The 18,840-nt window shown below is 41.6% G+C and overlaps 2 protein-coding genes across 3 annotated transcripts; one reads left to right on the top strand and one right to left on the bottom strand.

Annotated features, from left to right (window-relative positions):
* Positions 1 to 518: 518 nt before the first annotated feature.
* On the top strand, positions 519 to 13,674 carry ttc12 (tetratricopeptide repeat domain 12). Of its 2 annotated transcripts, XM_022242834.2 has the most exons (17): positions 519 to 644; positions 1,146 to 1,288; positions 1,694 to 1,736; positions 2,272 to 2,471; positions 3,562 to 3,754; positions 4,671 to 4,859; positions 5,186 to 5,255; positions 5,652 to 5,752; positions 6,410 to 6,578; positions 6,959 to 7,057; positions 7,776 to 7,845; positions 8,100 to 8,231; positions 9,162 to 9,341; positions 9,898 to 9,999; positions 10,878 to 10,977; positions 11,424 to 11,643; positions 12,441 to 13,674. In XM_022242834.2, the coding sequence occupies exons 1-17, from the start codon at positions 584 to 586 to the stop codon at positions 12,511 to 12,513; spliced, it is 2,145 nt and encodes a 714-aa protein (XP_022098526.2). In that variant the 5' UTR covers positions 519 to 583; the 3' UTR covers positions 12,514 to 13,674. The 2 variants fall into 2 exon arrangements, with proteins under 2 accessions (XP_022098526.2, XP_086998379.1); XM_087142253.1 differs by lacking the exon at positions 12,441 to 13,674 and having other exon boundaries at positions 11,408 to 11,591.
* LOC110983526 (uncharacterized) lies at positions 13,065 to 18,703 on the bottom strand. The gene is made up of 5 exons (XM_022242836.2): positions 17,032 to 18,703; positions 16,313 to 16,561; positions 14,811 to 14,959; positions 14,318 to 14,442; positions 13,065 to 13,921 (listed from the first exon to the last, which is right to left on the bottom strand). Exons 1-5 carry the CDS (start codon positions 17,375 to 17,377, stop codon positions 13,840 to 13,842), a joined length of 951 nt encoding a protein of 316 aa, XP_022098528.2. The 5' UTR covers positions 17,378 to 18,703; the 3' UTR covers positions 13,065 to 13,839.
* Between the last annotated feature and the right edge of the window lie 137 nt (positions 18,704 to 18,840).

Below are 18,840 nucleotides of genomic sequence, written 5' to 3'. Positions count from 1 at the left end.
AATGGTGGTCCTTCTGTGGGGTTTTCAAATTTGTTTTTTTGTGAATGGAGGTCATTCTGTGGGGTTTTCAAATTTGTTTTTTTTGTGAATGGAGGTCCTTCTGTGGGGTTTTCAAATTTGTTTTTTTGTGAATGGAGGTCATTCTGTGGGGTTTTCAAATTTGTTTTTTTGTGAATGGAGGTCATTCTGTGGGGTTTTCAAATTTGTTTTCTTGTGAATGGAGGTCATTCTGTTTGGTTTTCAAATTTGTTTTTTTGTGAATGGAGGTAATTCTGCGCGAAAAAAATGCTGTTTTTTGTTTTTCTAAACCTTCAACAAAATGCTTTTCCCTTTGCCATATGAAAAAGACTCGTTTAAAAAAGCAGAAATTAAAATTTTTTGTTAAAGGTTTAGAAGATGGAATTTTAATACTGTCAAGACTTGAACGTCAGACTCAAAATGAGGCTAGCTGAAGTTGACCTGTAGAAAAAGTGAATGATATTCGATTTCAAGTAGTAGAGTCGATACTGAAACGTCAAGCACATTTATCATTGCGCACCTGCGTACGTGCACCAGCCCTCGCCCGCGGCAACAGTAAACAAATATGGCGGGCGACTTGAACGATCCAGAACTCGAGGACTTCTTATGTCGTGTGAATGAATTAGGTAGGTTTTAAGTATTCCTTATTTTACTGCAGGCCTATTAATCAGAGTGCTGCACTCCTGTATTTGGATTTTTCGACTAAGTCATACGTTTTCATCCTAGGTTATTACCATTTTAGGCCTAGGCCACATCTTACATACATGATTATATAACCATCATGACAACGTTATCGGCCCCCTACATGTGTACTATAATTTATAGCGCAATCTTGATTCTCGCCCACATTAATTGCACTCCCTCCCGACATAGCTGATGAAGATGTTACCATGGAGGAAGGAACACATACAGCCTGGGCAGTTCAAACTCTTTCTGTGTCCTTCCTCCATGGTGTGACCAGAGACCGAGTAGTTTTTGGGGGGGGACCTTACCAGTACAGTAACTGTCTCTCTCAACCGGACATGGACATCCACAGTTACCTTTCCCCAGAGAAGCTAGCAAATCCTCTGAGCAGACGACTGTTTTGCATTGATGGACATGATTGAAGCACTCTTTCCTTTCCTTAGAATCCATCGTGAAGAGTGATGCCGTACCTGACAAACAGACAGAGGGTAGTCTTTCCTCAGCAGGCAGTTCAGATGGAGTGCGACGACAGAAGGAACCAGTTGATAGGACAGTGATCAACCGAGCAGCCTTCAAAGATGCCAGTGTAATGCCTAATTACCACATCTTTAGTCAGTAACTGTCATACAGTAGACCCAAGGGGATCCGGAGGGGGCCAATGGGGGGCCATGGCCCGTCCCCAAAAGATTTTTTGTTTTTTAATAATTGTAAAGAGGCATTACTTTTTAATCTCTTTAATTCCCCTTACTTCCAAAAGCAGGTAAAGTGCTCTAACATTTGATTTCACCTCCCAGAAAGGCCGTAAAAAGTCACATGACAAAAATTAAATTAATTAAAACAAAGCAAAAGAGATGGAGAAACAGAGCAGACACTGAGTCACTAAACAGGTTATCATGCACAATTCTATTAACTTTGTCAACTCACCACGTTACTTTAATTAATTCAGTCACCTCAATTGCTAAGGATGAGTTGTTTTGTTTGATTTTTACAGACTAGTCAGAGGAGTGTAGGACCTTCACAAAGCCAAACACCAGGTGGGTAATGTACTGACACAAAAGGAGCCAGACACGTATATGTATATGCATGAGGAGAGTCATTCTAGGAGTTGACATCCACAGTAAAGCAGGCATAAATACATGTTGGTCCAGTATTCTGGTCTTTCAAGGGAATCAAACTCTGACCGTTGAAGATTTGTCTGAAATCTCTCGTCTTTGATCAGAAACTGAAAGTTTGAAGTGACTTGTCAGTTTTTTAATCTTGCTGCAAAAACAGTGTGAAATGGCTTTAAGCTACAGGAAAAGCAGGCATACAATACCAGTATGTCTCGCTTAGAAGACACCGCTGTTTGACTGTACTCCTGTTGCTGGTACTTAACACACAAGCAATGTATCTGATTCATGAATCATTGCACTCCTTGAATGAGGTAGAGAGTTTGCTTGAAGTTTAAACTTTGTTTGGAAGCACACCTGGAACGAAGACTAATGTTTTCATAATATTGCCCTCCCCATAAAGAAGAGCAGTGTTGCAAACATACACACTACCTTAAAAACCTGGCCTATTTTATTCTAGATGATTTTATGAAAGCCTTAGAAGCAGATGCAAATCAGCGTGCTGAGAAACGCAGGAAACAGAAAGCAGAGGCGACGGTGTTGAAAGACCAGGGCAACCAGGAATTCCAGACGGGCAACTATACTCGGGCAGTTGAGCTGTACACCGAAGGCCTGGACGGACTTAAGGATTTTGTTATCTTGTACACCAACAGAGCACAGGTTACTTGCTGCTAAAAAACGAGGATAGCTCAAAAGTAGACTTGCATGTTTGCCAGACATAGAAAGCATAACAAACATGACAAATATTCACATGTACATGTATCTGTAGAACAGTTTAAAGTAAATATGTGAATATGTCATGTGCACAGTTATGTGGCTGGTAAAAGGCATTAGCGCGAGAACCGGCATGTGAACATGTGCGCGTACTTCATTTTTGTGCTCTATACTTTCTGGTTGGAAATAATATCACTACGGCATTCTAATGGAACATATCAGAAACTGGAGTGAAACGTCATTCCTAATAAAGCCTCCTTTTTTTCTTTTAACATTTTACATTTGTGTGCATGACTTACATTGCTAGACGCAGAAGCAAAAATAATAATAAATCATCTTGCAGGATATTTGTTAAGAAAAGAAATGGAAAAGGACAGGGGTATATTAAATTTTGGATGGATTTATCAAAATTCCAAGCCACCTTTTACATGACTGTGGTCTCGCAAAATATCTCTAGATTTTACATCACCTCTGCAAAGTCCTGAACCATTGGATATAAATGTTGAAGCTTTACAAAATTTTACATTTGCTCCTGTTGTCCTTGTGAAATTACAGTTCTTCAGTTCTTTGTTTTCATTTACATTTCTGATAATTTACCACCATTTGTAACAAATCCACCAAAGGCAATACGGCTAAAATCTCAAGGAAAGCTTCTTGAACAACTTTGTACAAAGTGAGAAATAGAACATGAGTTCATGAAGTTTGAAATTAGTGTTTAGAATTTGCTCACTTCATGTAAATAAAAGTGCGGTGCTAAGCATTTTATAGAGTTGACCAGTTTGAGTACCAAATTAAAAACAAAATGCCTTCAAAAGTATTACTTTTCTGTAAATTCACAGAAGTAAAAGGCAAAAGTTTGTGGGGCTTTTGAAGCAACATCATGAGCATGATAATCCACCATTTTAATGCTGGAACTTGATTTACAAGTATATTCATTCGTGAAAATGTTGTTGTTTGTTAGAATTACGGAGCAGATTCTGACAAGGTTCCCAATGTGGATTTGCTCGTTCCCATATTTTTCCTGTCTCTGTCTTAGGCTTACATCAAATTGGAGAAGTTCCCAGAGGCTATTGAAGATTGCCAGACAGCTTTGCAGCTAGAACCTGAGAATGTTAAAGCCTTGGTCCACCTTGGCAGGGCCCAGCAAGGTCTAGAGGATTACGAGACTGCCATCAAGACGTTCCAAGAAATTAGGAAGATTGATCAGAAACATGAGAGAATGGTGACAGGTGGGCCTTTGAACTGGTAGCGTCGTGTAATTCCCTCTACGTATCAGGTTTTTTCTCCCTGAGATCTTACAGCAAGAATACTCCATGATGGCTTTGGTAATGCAGGCAGTGTACAGAGTTCAAGGTTGAAGTGCTGGGTTCTTAAAGCACAGATGTTGGTGCCAATTACTCAAGTCTCCTTCACTTTCACAAAGCATCGTAGTAGAGCAGCAACATTTTCAGAGCCCCGGTAGTGTCAGAGTTGAATGCCAGGGCTAGTGGCTCTCTGCAAGACAACAGAGGGAGCCTTACCATGGGTACCTAATTGAGAAATGAGCACAAAGTATGCTGGACTTGAATTCATGAATCGATGGGCAAAGCTAGACTCATGGAGGGTGGTTCAGCAGGGGTGTACCTATGAAACTCTGGCACTTTTGGTTGCACAGCAAATCAATGACACTTAATAATGTGTCCAGTTAGAAGGATCAATATCAGCTCCGGGACAGAAACAAAAGAGGGCCTGTTTCAAAATGAAATTGACTGTTCTTTGGTACGCACTCACCACATAAGAGCGCAAGTTTATGCGCATTTCACGCTGAGTACGTACAACAAATTTAGTCTGGAATGTATGGTCTTTGCATGCAAGCCGAACGCATGCAAGAACCCGGTTTGAAAACTTGGTACCATCTGTCTTTCTTTTGCCAGCAAGGGCGATCATTGATCACTTGTTAAGAACAATAAGGCAGAACTATAAGCAGACTCTCCCAGCGAGGGATAGTTCTGCACATCCATTAACATGGATTTGTTGCTTATAGCATGTGCTAGCAACACTGAAAGTGAAGAATTTCAGAAATATGAGCAGAGTTCGTAAATTTGTCAAGCCATGGCACGTTGCCCTAGCCTTTCCTAAAATATGCTGGTATTCCCACCTTTCCAGACTACATCGCAGCTGTGAATTTGGCCGAGTCCACAGCCAGGTCAAACATGGAAGCTGAGAAGCTTTTCAGTGAGGGAGACATTAGGGCGACAGGTGTTCATGAGACAGTCATGAAGCTCAACCAATCAAACCATCCGATACCCTACTATGCTGGTGGAATGCGTGTTCTCAGCTTCACTCTCAATGACGGTAGGATGAATGCTTGTGTAATATATTTGGATGAAGCAAATACATGTACATGTGATTTAAAACTTAAAATTATCCATTTTCCTTGTTAACCGAACTGACATAAATAATGCGCTTTGAGATAAAAGTAAAAACTCAACTCATAAACTCTTATTAGTCAAATGCTGTGAAAGCTACAAACTTGCATCACCAAAAACTTACGAAATTACCAAATATCTTTATTTTCAAAACCGATTATTGTATAGCGTATGTCAAACCCTGCTCTTAACTTCAACAACATAAGGTCATGCAGCGGACTTCCCATTATTTATTTATGATTACATTTTCAGATGCATCTCGTGCACAGTTTAGAAGTTTTGGTGGATTTGACCTCCTCACAGATCACTCAGTTATCCAACAGTAAGTGGGCGGCCTAATTTTGCTTACGAGCAAAGTACCAACACTCTGAGAAATCACATGGGCAGATAGTGTTTTCTTTGTAAAAACCCTTGGATGTAATTTGCATTCAAACAGACAGATGTGAAATTATGGATGTAATTTTGTCAATGGACTTCATGGATAGATAGAAGTGCAGGGCCCTACATCATCATGCCAAAGAATCTGAACAAAGAATGTTTACTACCACTGTTTAATCATGTAATGAGCATTTCATTGGAAAACTTGCTGACTATCATGTTAGTCACTCCTGTCAAAACGGCCATTCTTGACTATATTTAGTTTCGGGCAGACTACATTGATTTATTCGACTTGCACAATGGTGTAACCCAATCCTGTTCAACAATATTGATTGTGCAGAAGTCTTGACGATGCAGCAGCTGGCAAGGATCGGAAATCTGACGTCCAGGACCTTCTTTGTTCAACCTTTGACCTTTTGAGCACAGCTGTGAAGGATAATGGTAGAGCAGTGTGATATATCTTTTTTTCTAGCATTCTGATGTATGTATTTATTTGCATGTGAGGTTGACAGCTTGACCTATGCTTGTCAGTTTTCATTTTTGGAGGATGAAGTTGTGATAAATACGTTCCCTTACGAAAAAAATATTCATTCCTGATGATGAGCTTCTCTTGGACAAAGACACTGACAAACGAGGAGGTTGCAGACAGAAAGTGACGAGAGCTCATTTGGTAGAAGAGAACACAAACCACACTCAACTAAAATACGTACACTCTTCACATTATATATCCTTGTCTGAAAGCACCATTTGAATTCCTTATGGTTACCCACTCAATCAACCTCAACTTTAGGCGTACTAATCTGAGGAGACCCAATTACTGCTGTGGCAACCCATGCCTGCATTCTTGCAACATGCACTTCCTTTGACAAGTCAACGCACCTCATTACTCTGAGGGGAATACAATGCAAACCTACCTCCTGCCTGTGAGTGTCATGCCCCCTGAGTAATGGTTTCTAAGGAGGAATGTATTAGAGATGATGAAAATCAGGCACAGATCTTGTTAGACTCTCTTTGTAAAGAAGTTTTAGTGGGTTGAAATTTGATATTCGTAAAAGTATTTAACAAGTAATTCTCATACATCATTTTCATCTGTTGCAGAAGAAAATATTGTCCACCTTATAAATGTCCCAACTACGCCTTCTCTGCTCGTCAATATTCTGAGCAGTGCTTCCAGTGAGATCCAGTCTCGATGTGTTTGTCTGCTTTACACGGTGTTCAGGAACCCAAGGGGATGCTGTGCACTGTTGCAACACATTAATGTGTTTAGGTACATGTAGACATGTGACATGGAAGTATAAGTCATTCTGCATTTCTGCTGTATCGGCTCAACCCATGAATGCCCTTTGTGTACATGAACTCCATCTGCTAGCCATCTGTTAAAAACCAGTAGCACGGTTGCACGTATCTTTGTTAATTTTCTGGCATGTCTGGGGTAGTTGTACCAGGTCCAAAAATGGAGGAATCTTATCTACTGCAGGATTGGTCCAATCATCCGTTGTATTTAATGCAATAGCCCGCATGGATTCATGAATGTTAATGCACTTGTTTAGTGTGAAAAGATGTTTGTGTATATGGCCTCTGTGGATAAATTGCATGCGTCTTTTCAACTTAATATCCTCTACTTGTTATTGATGGTCTTATCATCAGGTTACTGACTAGTCTGCTGACTTTCCTGCGTGATCCACGGGCAGACTCCATCAGTCCTTTAGCCGCTGACGTTCTTGGTCATCTCATACAGAGTGACCGGTAAGTAGTGTCTTTCTGAATGGTAGCTCTCGTCCTTGTCTTGGACCCCAACCTTTTCAGATTCTTCAAAGTGAGCCAAGGAGGTTATGGAATAGTTGTCAGGACAAAGAAGCTGTTAATATACATTAAAAAAAAGACAGTCTGAGCCCTGTCATTCCTCTGCAGTACACAGTGAAAGGAGGTGGGGAACCATTCTGGTTCCTGCAGCACAGGCTTGACACCGAGAGTTCTTTTGTACAGCTCCAGTGGAAGATTTTTTAGCATACTCATAGCTCAAATGTGACACAAAGAGTAGTATACCAGTCACACAGGACTACAATGATTGCTCCACTGAGCATCTCAAAAGACCTTCGTTCTCAATCGTTTCATTCTGTTTATAAGTTGGATGATAAGGGCTCTGTTTTTACATGCATGAATGAACACTCTTTTCATGCAGTTATAACAAAGCCAGATTGAACAAGTTTTGTATTTCAAACAGGGAAGGTCATTCAAGAACAAATTTACAACATGTGGGAGTTGGCATTGGCAGAGCTGATAGGGCAGACCTCATCATGGTTGCATGTAGTTCTTTTTGGGCAGGTGCTGTTTGAATACGGAATGGCTCATTCTCCTGTTTAAATTGAACATAAAGCATCCACATGACTGAACTCACATAGTGTTTGGAAGGATTTCAAAATGATGTAACCACAACTTCTCTTGCGTCTTCTGTAAATTGCAGGTTTGTTGCCAGATTCTCAGCCACAGTTGGGGAGTTTCAAGAGTTGAATTCTGCTTTTGAAAACCTTCTGGTATGAGGATCGTTAAATTTGAAATTGGATTTTTCTTATTACCTGGGAAAAAAACAAATGGTATTGACTGCAGAAAATAGATCCTGCTCCTCGATCCTTGCAAGTACGGAACAAGCCATGATCATTAACTGACTTATTATTTATATTTTCCGACTTGGTCTTTCATGGATAAAATTATTTTAAGATAGGAAGATTATAATTCTAATTAAAACTAATCAGTTGTGAAAACATTTTTTCCTTTCCAAACATCTCAGTTGAGGAACTCCAAGATTCAGCAGTCTGTATTACTTGAAAGTATACGCTCAATGTTCACCTTGACCAGAGAGAAATATGTAAGAAATCGGATGAAAACAAAGGGAGTTATAGCAGCTGTCGTGGGAACAATGGTAAGACATCATAGATTAGATTGTCAATGGTGTCCCTGGACAGACTGATCATTTATAGGACTCACTCCTTAAAACCTCTGATGCCCTGTAGGATAGGCCTATGTCCTGATGATGTCACTCAGTTTACATGTACACTTTCCTATGGAGCCAGTTGAGGTTCAGTGTAGTCTGAACACTTTCCTATGGAGCCAGTTGAGGTTCAGTGTACTCTGAACACTTCCTATGGAGCCAGTTGAGGTTCAGTGTACTCTGAACACTTTCCTATGGAGCCAGTTGAGGTTCAGTGTACTCTGAACACTTTCCTATGGAGCCAGTTGAGGTTCAGTGTACTCTGAACACTTTCCTATGGAGCCAGTTGAGGTACTCTGAACACTTTCCTATGGCGCCAGTTGAGGTACTCTGAACACTTTCCTATGGCGCCAGTTGAGGTACTCTGAACACTTTCCTATGGAGCCAGTTGAGGTACTCTGAACACTTTCCTATGGAGCCAGTTGAGGTACTCTGAACACTTTCCTATGGAGCCAGTTGAGGTTCAGCGTACTCTGAACACTCTCCATGGAGCCAGTTGAGGTTCAGTGTACTCTGAACACTTTAGGAAAGCATGTACTATAAAATAGTTTTTATGAGGTCTATTGGCTGCTGTGGTTTAGTGCACAATGTTGAGGAACCAATCCTAGCAGAGTATGGAATAGTATGCACAGTATGGGAGTTATATTGAAGGTTCACTTGATCATTGTTGGGTTTTAGTTTTTTGCACCTAGAGTCTGTTTTTGAATGTTGTGCATGCACCATGGGTGTTCATGTCAAAGGGGATGCAGATTTTCCTGATGTTATTCACAACCTGCCTGAACCAAGTTCATTCTGATTAGGCTCTTTGTGAAAATAAATATTGAATGACTTTGCATGACCGATGGTACTGTGTCTTCTCAGGAGAGATTCTCCAAGAAGCAATCCACGCCTTCCATGGAGAGGATTCTCACTGATCTGATCAGTCTCTTGATAAACGTCTTTGCTGAGAGCTGTCCCTCTGAGGGATATCAGAAGGAGCTGAAATCAATCTTTGTGATGATGATGCAATTACTGGAAAGTGACAATGAGGAATTGAGACAGGTAATAAGGGACAGTGTTGGAGTTGAGTACTTTACTCTCAAGTTTTCATAAGTACTAATGAGTTTTCATAAGTACTCATAAGTACTTATTTGGGGTTTTGCCGCCTACAGAAGAGAGACACAATTGACCAGCTTGTTCACTATGGCCATGCGCTGAAATCTCAACTACTCAACTGACCAGCTTGCTTGAAGCCATCCCTCGGCTATTTCCCAATTTCACTTTATTTTTTAGTAGCAGAAACCGCAGTTTGCGAGCGTGACATTTGTATTGTAAGCTATAAAGCTTATCAAAAATCACATCAGTGAGTGTAGTGCCATGCAGGATTAACTTTTGGGTCGTTCTACAAATTTGGGGTCAATTTTATTTTGATGTTCCTGTCACATCTGAAGAATTCTTAGTGTCATATCAAATTACCACAGGACAGGTGTGACGGGGTCAAGAAAAGCAACCCTTTTGGACCTGTCACCCGAATTAATAGAAAAAATTGGCATTTTCCAGATGCTGAAGTTGATCAGGTTTCTTGCTTACATGTCCAACACGCCTCATTCATTTTCAGAGAGCCATTGGCTTGCTCAGCCGAACGTTAGCCAACACCAGCGAGAGTGCAGTGGATGTGACCAAACAAAATGTTATTCCGAAAATTGTCCACGTGATGAAGGTAAACATGATCATCGTATTATTAATGGGCTATTGTGATGATGTTACAAGAACTTGGAGTCAGGTTGGCGTAGTGATTCTTTCCTCACCTTCCACCTCTGCAGTCCTGGGTTCGATTCCCTGCTGAGTCCACATGTGGATTCGGTTTCAGTCCCTACCTTATTCCGTGGGGTTAACCCAGAATACTCCTCTGGGGTTTTCCTCCCACCTCTAAAACTGTAACTGCTTCTCACTGTCTCCTCTCTGCAGGTTTCTTCAGGCTTGCAAGCTACAGTGCCTAGGGCACTTTTGAGGAAGCCTTGGTTTCATTACCAGAAATAAATAATAACCATGATAATAACTGGAGCTGAACAGTTCAGTATTCGACAGCAAGTCGTCTACCATTTGCAGTGAACTTTGTCAGCGTTAAAATATGTTCACCCTTCCTCTTCACACATCACATTTGACTCGGCTACCTTTCCAGTCAAACTCAAGTGTCATATAAGGCAGGATTTCAATGTCGGCAAGGGGGTGCCATAACTGGTGGTACCAAACTCAAGCACGTAAGCTCAAGACATGCACACAAGCAGTTTTGCCATAGAGACACCAATTGGCCCAAGAGGCATTTAACACAAGTGTACGCCTGCACAAAAAAATGGGAATACAACACCAGTGGAGTGCTGGCAACTAAGTACAGAGCTCAGATTGACACATACACAAGTGACGATCTGAGACTGAATCTATATACAATAGGATTAATAGCAGTTGAGGACCCATGTGTATTTCATTCTGTTATGGGATTTGAAGACATCTCATGATAATGATGTCTCACTCCCACATAAAAACTAAGTCTCAGTGATGCACCTGCTTCGTTATAATCACCTTTGTTCGTTTGGCCAGATTGATGGAGACAGGTGTAGCCAGTATGCTTCTAAGTGTCTAGCTGTACTGACACAGAGAAGTGAGATAGCAAGGAAGGAACTTGTGAGAGTAGATAAAGGTAATGCTGTGATCTGTGTATATGGCATGTCCTATGAATTTGGAAACATGTACAGTCCAACCTCGTTAATAAGAGCAGTTTGCACAAGATTCTGCTTATAACAAGGAAGTTTTAGGTCCCTGTCCTTTGTTTTTCATTGTTTTTATTCCTGGAAATCCAAGGTTCCTGTGATAACAAGGTACTCTGCCAGGTCTGAAGGATCTCCTATTAACATGGTTCGACTGTATCTCACCTTCGTCTGCTTCAACTTTATAGACTTTGAAAGAGATTAGGTTGCAGTATTCACAATAAACAGAGGAACTCCATTTCTTAATGGTATCGTTTTTATAGGCCCTGGATGAAGGTTTCAGGTGCTGAATCTAGCAGAAAACTTTAGCAATAACTAGGAAACCTGAAATGAAGTTAGAATTGGCTTGATATCTTATTTTAGTATCCAATTACCCCAGAACTGAAGGTCATTTGTGAGCTGTTGAAGGGAGAGAACAGCATTACCATCGCCAACGCTGCCCTGATTATTGGGCACTGTACCCAGGTACCAGGGCTCAGTGGATCTCTCATCAGCACAGACATCATCAAGACCCTGCTGTCTAAGACAGACACAACGAGCGAGGCAGTGAAGGAGAACTGTGCTATTGCACTGGCCAAACTGGCCACGACAGACGACAGGTGAATCAACAGTCAATCAACACAATATCTCTCGTTTCCATGAGCTATTTTCAAGTAACTTTCAGAAATGAAATAACCCTTCACCCCTGAGTTTCCCCCAGGGTACTGATATGCGTGAGGTGGTCAACCCAATTTTGCCAAAATTCTAGCGCCTAAAGCAAAAGTGATTACAAAGTGTGTATCGTCTAATGGTACAGTGTATACATGTAATTACCCCAAATTTTTTCCCTGAAATAAATCGATCATTTATCCTGTGTCCCTCCTTATCATTCTGAATGATTTCAAACTTAATTTGGAAAAGAAGATTTCAAACTGATCAATTTCAAAATAGCTGTTTTTGTTTTTCCTTCCATTTTGACTACATGTATCTAAGTGTGGAAGTGATAGAATTGAAGACACACACAAAAAAAAGCCTGAGGTGGTCCCTAAACAGAAGCCGCCTCACAGATGAATAAGTAGGGGGAATGCTCAACTTCAAAAACCTAGCACGATCACGGGAAATTGGATCAGTCATAGTTTATTCACGTACTTTGTAGCATGCCACCTAAGACTGACAGGTCTTGTCTTGATAATCAGGTGTCTGTAGCTAGATTGTCACTGTCTTGCTCGTTGGATGATGCAAAGGCAAATGCTGAAAATGCAGTGAGCAGCTCATGAAAGACTTGACTGAACTTGGGCTGGAAGGTTCATGATTGCTTGTAACACTTTTGCTTTTACCTTTAAAGCAATTTCAAAATTTCGTAACAGCAAACAGTGATTCTGACTCTTTGTAGTTCTCTCTTTTCTTTAATCACCAGGCATCTAGAAAGGTTAAGAGAACTGGGTGGCATCGGTATTCTTCATTCCTGCATGAAATATGTCAAACAGTAAGTCAACAGCCATGGAGTCGGTCGGCAACTTCATTGGCGAGACCACGAAGAGATTGTTACACTCCATTTGGTCAAGCATTCTCTCTATTACTTGGGCATATATATGGGGTAATACCAAGAAACAGGTTGATTGGTGACATAGGAAACTGTGAAAGTGGTATTCTGTTCTGGTGAAATGTTACAGTTAATAAATAAAACATCCTGAGTGCAACCCTGGTATTAAGAAGCTCTGAAGATTCAATGCCGCATGACTGGCCGTGAACAAAGAGCAAAGAGAATGTGAAGCTGCCTGAGAATACCAGAGAAGGTTAAGTTTGCCTTTTTAGCTGAGACTGTGGCCGTAGATGGCGTTGAAAACAAGTGGAACCCCTTGGTGAGCCTTGTGTGTGAAAAAAATCTACTTGTGATCAGGGGAAGAGCTTGAACATGTTGAATGTTGGAGTAAGGGTAAAGAACAGTTTGTCAAGATTTGTACATTTTTTGCCTGTACTTTTATAACTAAAATCCCCAACCCTCCAATTTTGATATGAATTTTAAAACACTGTTAGGAGCTACATTTGGATTACTCATTTTATATTTTCCATTCACACTTTATGAACTGAAATGGACAGTAGTCGATCAAACGTTTCTTGCGTTCCATCCAAACTAACACACTATTGGACAAATCTTGCATCATGTCAGTGGACATGCCCAGCGGTCCTTTTGATGGGAGAAAGTACTGTGGTGGTACTTGTATGGATCAACTGTCTCAGACCAATGGCTTCTTACAGTAAATATCACAGTGACCATGATAGCCTTACCAAGGTCAGTGGATTTGTCTAGAAGCTTTCAGACCGACTGTCTTTGTAAATTCGAACTGTTATACTGCGCTTTCCATCAATGTTTGTTGAAAGGTACCTCCAGGACATGTATAAATTCAAGGTTTATATATTTGTATTACTCCATATTATGATGTTTTTTGGAGTAATGTCCACAACAAGAACATTCATTTGGATTTGTCTTTCAGTTTACAGATTAAAAAAAGCAGTTGAAGCATTTTGTCAGTGCATTCAGCATCTCCAAACTGGTGCACACCAGGAGGCTAGGGTACGGTTTAAATCGTTATGGGCGACATTGAAAATGATGAATTTTCTCGGTCTTTATTAAAGATGGTCTAAATACACGTCTTGCTTTCATATCCCCCGTGACGTTTTTCTTAGAATGTTGCGTGTGTGTGTGAATATTGATGGTACAACAGTTCAAAAGAAATTGATAATCTGCAATTGACATAATTGATATAAAGGGATTAAATATTGCTACATGTTAGTCACAGTGAAGAGGAGTGTTTCTAAGATAAGACATGACATAGTTTTTTTTGGTCCTCCTTGGTGAATCCTCTCGATTCCAGAAAGTCCTCCACTGACCCATATCTGCAGAAAAACGTCAAAATATGAACAGACAATAACGGTGAGAGGTTGAAACCGTGCCTATTTTACACCTAGCTTGTGCTAGGAAACAGTTTATGACAGTTTTGTAGTTGACCTGTTGACTAAATGCACCATTGGTGTAGTATAGACACAAGATCAGGCACCAGACCGTTTGCAAGATTAGCGGCAAACCAGTTTCATTTAGGTTTTGTAGTCAGTGTCTGCGTGTGTCGTGATGCCCAGGAATGGAACTCTTTCCATAAGAGATGTAGCGATGACGAAAATATAACACAACATAACACATCTGTGTATTTGGCATCACTCACTCAGCAGGGTACGAAGCCTTGTGAAAAACCCCCTAAACACCTGCAGAAACAAAAGAAACACCCGTCTGATTACCTTTCCCTGAGTATGCGAAGTACTTCCATCATAGTCTCTTTCTTAGCCCAAGCGAATGAGTCATCCACGTTGTACTTCAGTGATGTCTCCTCTCTGACTGATTCCTGGATAGGTCTTAAGCCTTCCTGCAATCACACACATTCAGTTTATTTTCAGGATGAATGGGTGGGTTGGGTTTTCCTCATAGACATAATTAGCTAAAGATCGACAATGCGGGGTATGAGATAGTGAGAAGGTGCCATTGGAAGCACATACAGGTGATACTTTTGACAACTTCATTTGTTGTGTGGGGATAAATGCACAGGTTAAAAAGGGGAAAATATCACAACAGAAAAGTAAAACGAAATTATAATTACAAGTTTGCATTAATTCTTTGCTAAGCCTTCATCATGGAGTCATTTACGTTTTGGTAACAATCACTCGACCGTTCCTGTTCGTACTTCGTCTCATCAGAAAATACTTCATGTGGGTAAAATTTCTGGGAAGTGTGTACCTCTGAACGGGCGTAGTCCTGGGCTATGTACTCGTCTGACTTGCCCAGTATAGTAAGCACCATAGCCGTCACGAGACCAGTCCGATCTTTGCCGTGAGCGCAGCATATCAACGCGGGGAGATTCTCCGGGTCGGTCAGCGTGTGTAGAACTGTTGAAAGTCACAGGGAACAAGATATAGCCTCCGTCTGCGACGTTGTGATCGAAAGCAACGAGTCAGGCCCCATCGCTGTTACTGTAAACATTCGGGTTTCTGCCAAATTTCGCCCAACGTGTCACCGAAATTGTGAGCCTTTTTTACTCGAGGAAAAATTGAAATTTAGAAGTCCAATATGTACGGGCGTCAATTGGTGGAGGATTGTGGGGACGGGGGACATGTCCCCCGTACTTTCAATTGGGCGATACTATATGAATTTCCCCACCCTCCCCCGTTTTTTCCCGAATTTAACCTAAATGAAAATGTATCCCTATACACATATGTAAAACCAAGAAGAAAAATTACTTGAAAATTAAACAAATGTTGCAAAAGCATTTGTAAAAATTATGGCTGAAGTAGCCAGAAATTGTCTCCGATCACACCGGCCACAGAGCATCAGTTTTCTATTTTCCAAAATTTTCCCAGGCCCTTGAGCGGGCCTCTGACCCCGCGCCACTCAGGGCTTCGCACTTCGTGCTCGCATTTGTTCTGCCAAGGGCTATGCGCCCCCTCTTTCAAAACAGATTGACGTCCTTGCCAATAGTTGACTGCATTTTCGACACCCTAAAATTGCATGTGATTCGTTGTCTGAAAATCTGAGTGGTAGGGTGCGTCTGATGTTAAGACGAATAATTGGCTGAGGACACTACATCTAAATCACTGACACAAAATTGCCGGTGTAATGCGGGTTTTTGTTTTTTTTTTTGTTTTTTTTTTGGGGGGGGGTAGAACTCCGGACGTCAGAGGTTTTAGGGATCCAGTGGGGTGGTTGCTTGCGTGTGCAATACAGCAACGCGTTTTTTGCAGCTTTTCTTAAAGTCAATTAACTAGGAAAAGTTGCAAAGAAACTCATTCTTATCGCAATGAATTCTCTCAGTGTTTTGAGTTTGTAGAATGTTGACAAAAATCCATGCCAAAAGATAGGTTTTGGGTGTGTTCAGTAATTGCTGAACGGGGCCGAGGTCTCCTGGCCCAGCAGCCACTGTGGTCAAGTGGCAGAGAGGGACGTGTATAAATCTGCATCTCTCACGAAATTTACTAGCTGCCACCTTGTACAAAATGAGAACACATTGGAAACAATCCAAGCACAAGTTCCAGATGGCCATTACCACGGAGCGCCAGGCACGCACGTAAACTTCAGGACTGTGTATTGAGGCAAGTAAACACCGTCGTACTGGTCGAAGGGGCAGTCAACGTGCGCCAACATATTGCCCATGCGCGTGATGCAACCGCCTTAATGTTGTGGTCAATTACAGCTGCATGGTGTGCAATGCTCGTTGCAAACTGTGATGCCATAGGTCTACTTACTGAAGCACAACTGTCTGCCTCCGTGTTCCAGTATACTGACGTACCTCCCCACCAAACCAATGCTACTGATCTCCTTGGAGAAGCAACGGACGAAATATTTGTAGTGGTTACCCAGGATGACGTCTACAATGAGCACCACCAGAGACAACAGGCGCCTGAGTAGAGACACCGAGTTGAACACAGCGAGGACCATGGGCTTAGGAAACATGTTGATGAGGTATCGCCTTGGCTTCGCCATGGGTAGCCCGTCTGAAAGAGGAAAATGAAAAACAGTGAAGCTGCATTGGTGGAAATTTTGAAAAAAAAAGAACACCAAAGGAAACTCGTGAAATTCACCAGCTGGTTACACGCCCATTAGCAGCTTGTGTGTTTATGGCATTTATATTAAACGGAACCCGTATTACTTATTAATTTGGTGGTCACGTGCGTGTTATTATCTGCGATTTAAAGTTTAGTGTAGTTGGACGAATCTTTTCAAATTGCAGTTACACTCAAGAAACATAAACATACACTGAGAAACGCGGAATTATGATGATGGGAAAAAATCATGCTTAGACTTCGAATTTAGCCCTGAAACTACATTAGATTTAAAAAACAAAATATGAAAAGAACTGGCATTCACATCCACCGTTGCTTGGAGCAGAGTGGCGGTTTCAAACAGGTCCAATCTGATTGATTCAGAAATCAGGTCAGGCGGTCCATGTTTCCCTATAACTCACCAAGCTGCAGGGATTTTACATTAATACCCTTCATTGGGATGGAGTCAGTGGTGGGGTAAGGCGTCACATCGGCATCTGGTAAGACTGGCTCTAGGACCTGCACGTGGTCGTCGATAGGCTTCTTTCTGTGACCCAGGCTATTGTGGTACTCGATTCCAGTGCGGAGATCGAGGTAGGTACGGATGCCTAGGTTGTGTAAATGCTGGATGTCGGCCGGCGAGGCGGCATCCTGCCTGGCAGACCGGTAGAGATGCCCGTGATCATCCACGCGCCTGAAGTTGAAGATGCGATCTAACTTCACTTGCTCTTCGGCTGTCTTCGTTTTCCGAGAAGTCGTAGCCGACATTGTGGATATCCTGTTTGTGTTTAATTGGCATGCAATTATTCAATAAAACACTGAGCGGTATGTAACCAAAAACAAGCTTCCCGCGCAGTTCCCACGTATGGTGCACGGAAAACTTACGTCGGCATTGCTGAGCACATTGGGCACAAGCAGAAATAATAGAGCACTTCAGGTCTATGGTTCCGTGTAAGGTTCAAATGGTTGATAAGCTTGATTCCGACCCCAATGTCGATGAGGTGTTGATAACCCGCGCGATTTTTGTGGGAAAGACTTTGACCTTTAAAAAACTGTTTACCCAATACATATATAGCTGTACACCCATTTTCCTTTATTACATGAAGTTTTGCTTTTATCCTTATCCGCAAGGAGTTTTGCTCCTTTTTTAGCGTTCTTTGCCGTCTTGATCTAATTTACATGCAAAACCACTGCAACATTCGGCAACATTCCATGCACCAAAAGCACCACGAAATGTGAACTGATGTCAATGATGGACCGGTGGTATATCGACCACTTTCAACTTGTTTTGCTCCCGGCATGCATGGTGTTTGGATTGATCCGATTAGACGTCGAGGCACTCACACGCACATTCCTCAGCTTGACGCGCGTGCGCACATTTGGCAAGTCACAATAGCCTATTGGTCGAAGAAGAATGTAACGCGCGCGTATCACCTATCCACGAGCGTTGTACCGCCACAGTTATGGCTTCTAATTCCAGGTGCCCAATTACACTGTACCCCACACAGTTTTACGGTCACATTAGGTATGTAAGTCTGGCGGCGGTCGAGAAAATTTTACCGTGTTCAGACTTTTTTGTTTCATAATCACCCCAACATTGACCAGTGTCGTAATCTTCACAACCGTATAAGGTGTAGCTCCTATCATTTTTCTCGATATAAGTTTGCACACAAGCTGTTTCCCGTATATTATAATTCAATTCAGGATGTCTCTTCAAAAGCCAAGCACTCTTGACCCGAACCAGAACTGGATATTGCCAACACTGACAAGGGGTGAAACGCCCTTTTGTTTTGACCGCTTTAGTGGGACAAGAGTAAGTGGTCGTTCTCAGATTTGTCAACTATCAGCAGGGTAAAGTCTATACATGGCTATCGACTCATGATCAGTATCTATGGGAAGCGTCAATGTGAAGACAACACGGGCATCACCTATGAATATGATATGCAATGTATGCAACAGGACACAACGGGCAAACCTTTTCTATGGCTAGGCAGTTCAAGTCTGAGCGTTTCCTTCCACCGTATTCAAATGTGGTACTGCTTGGTAATGCTTGGGGCATACACACTCCACAACTCAACTACCGAGAACCTTGTCTTGTGTTTCTTGAACTTTCTGTACGATTTTGTTTCACAGAAATCCGTCTGATGAATTGACTCTCTTCGCATAACTCCTGTATACTTCCAACTGTTACCAGCCAACCCGCTCACACACAATACCACTCGGATGTTCTT

The sequence above is a fragment of the Acanthaster planci genome, linkage group LG10 (genome assembly GCF_054643075.1).
Source record: "Acanthaster planci isolate LZ-2023a linkage group LG10, COTS_SCS, whole genome shotgun sequence".
NCBI lineage: Eukaryota > Metazoa > Echinodermata > Asteroidea > Valvatida > Acanthasteridae > Acanthaster > Acanthaster planci.
The sequence above is the reverse complement of the archived record's forward strand: the minus strand, read 5'-3'. Positions and strand labels throughout refer to the sequence as shown.

Bases quoted from the DNA above. Each gene is read 5' to 3' on its own strand.
- ttc12 (XM_022242834.2), top strand. From the start codon at position 584: ATGGCGGGCGACTTGAACGATCCAGAACTCGAGGACTTCTTATGTCGT. The intron at 7,846-8,099 runs GTATGAGGATCG...CAAACATCTCAG, and splicing joins CTGCTTTTGAAAACCTTCTG to TTGAGGAACTCCAAGATTCA. The intron at 8,232-9,161 runs GTAAGACATCAT...GTGTCTTCTCAG, and splicing joins CAGCTGTCGTGGGAACAATG to GAGAGATTCTCCAAGAAGCA.
- LOC110983526 (XM_022242836.2), bottom strand. From the start codon at position 17,377: ATGTCGGCTACGACTTCTCGGAAAACGAAGACAGCCGAAGAGCAAGTG. The intron at 14,443-14,810 runs GTACACACTTCC...GTGTGATTGCAG, and splicing joins AGGACTACGCCCGTTCAGAG to GAAGGCTTAAGACCTATCCA. The intron at 13,922-14,317 runs GTAATCAGACGG...GTTTTTCTGCAG, and splicing joins CTTCGCATACTCAGGGAAAG to ATATGGGTCAGTGGAGGACT.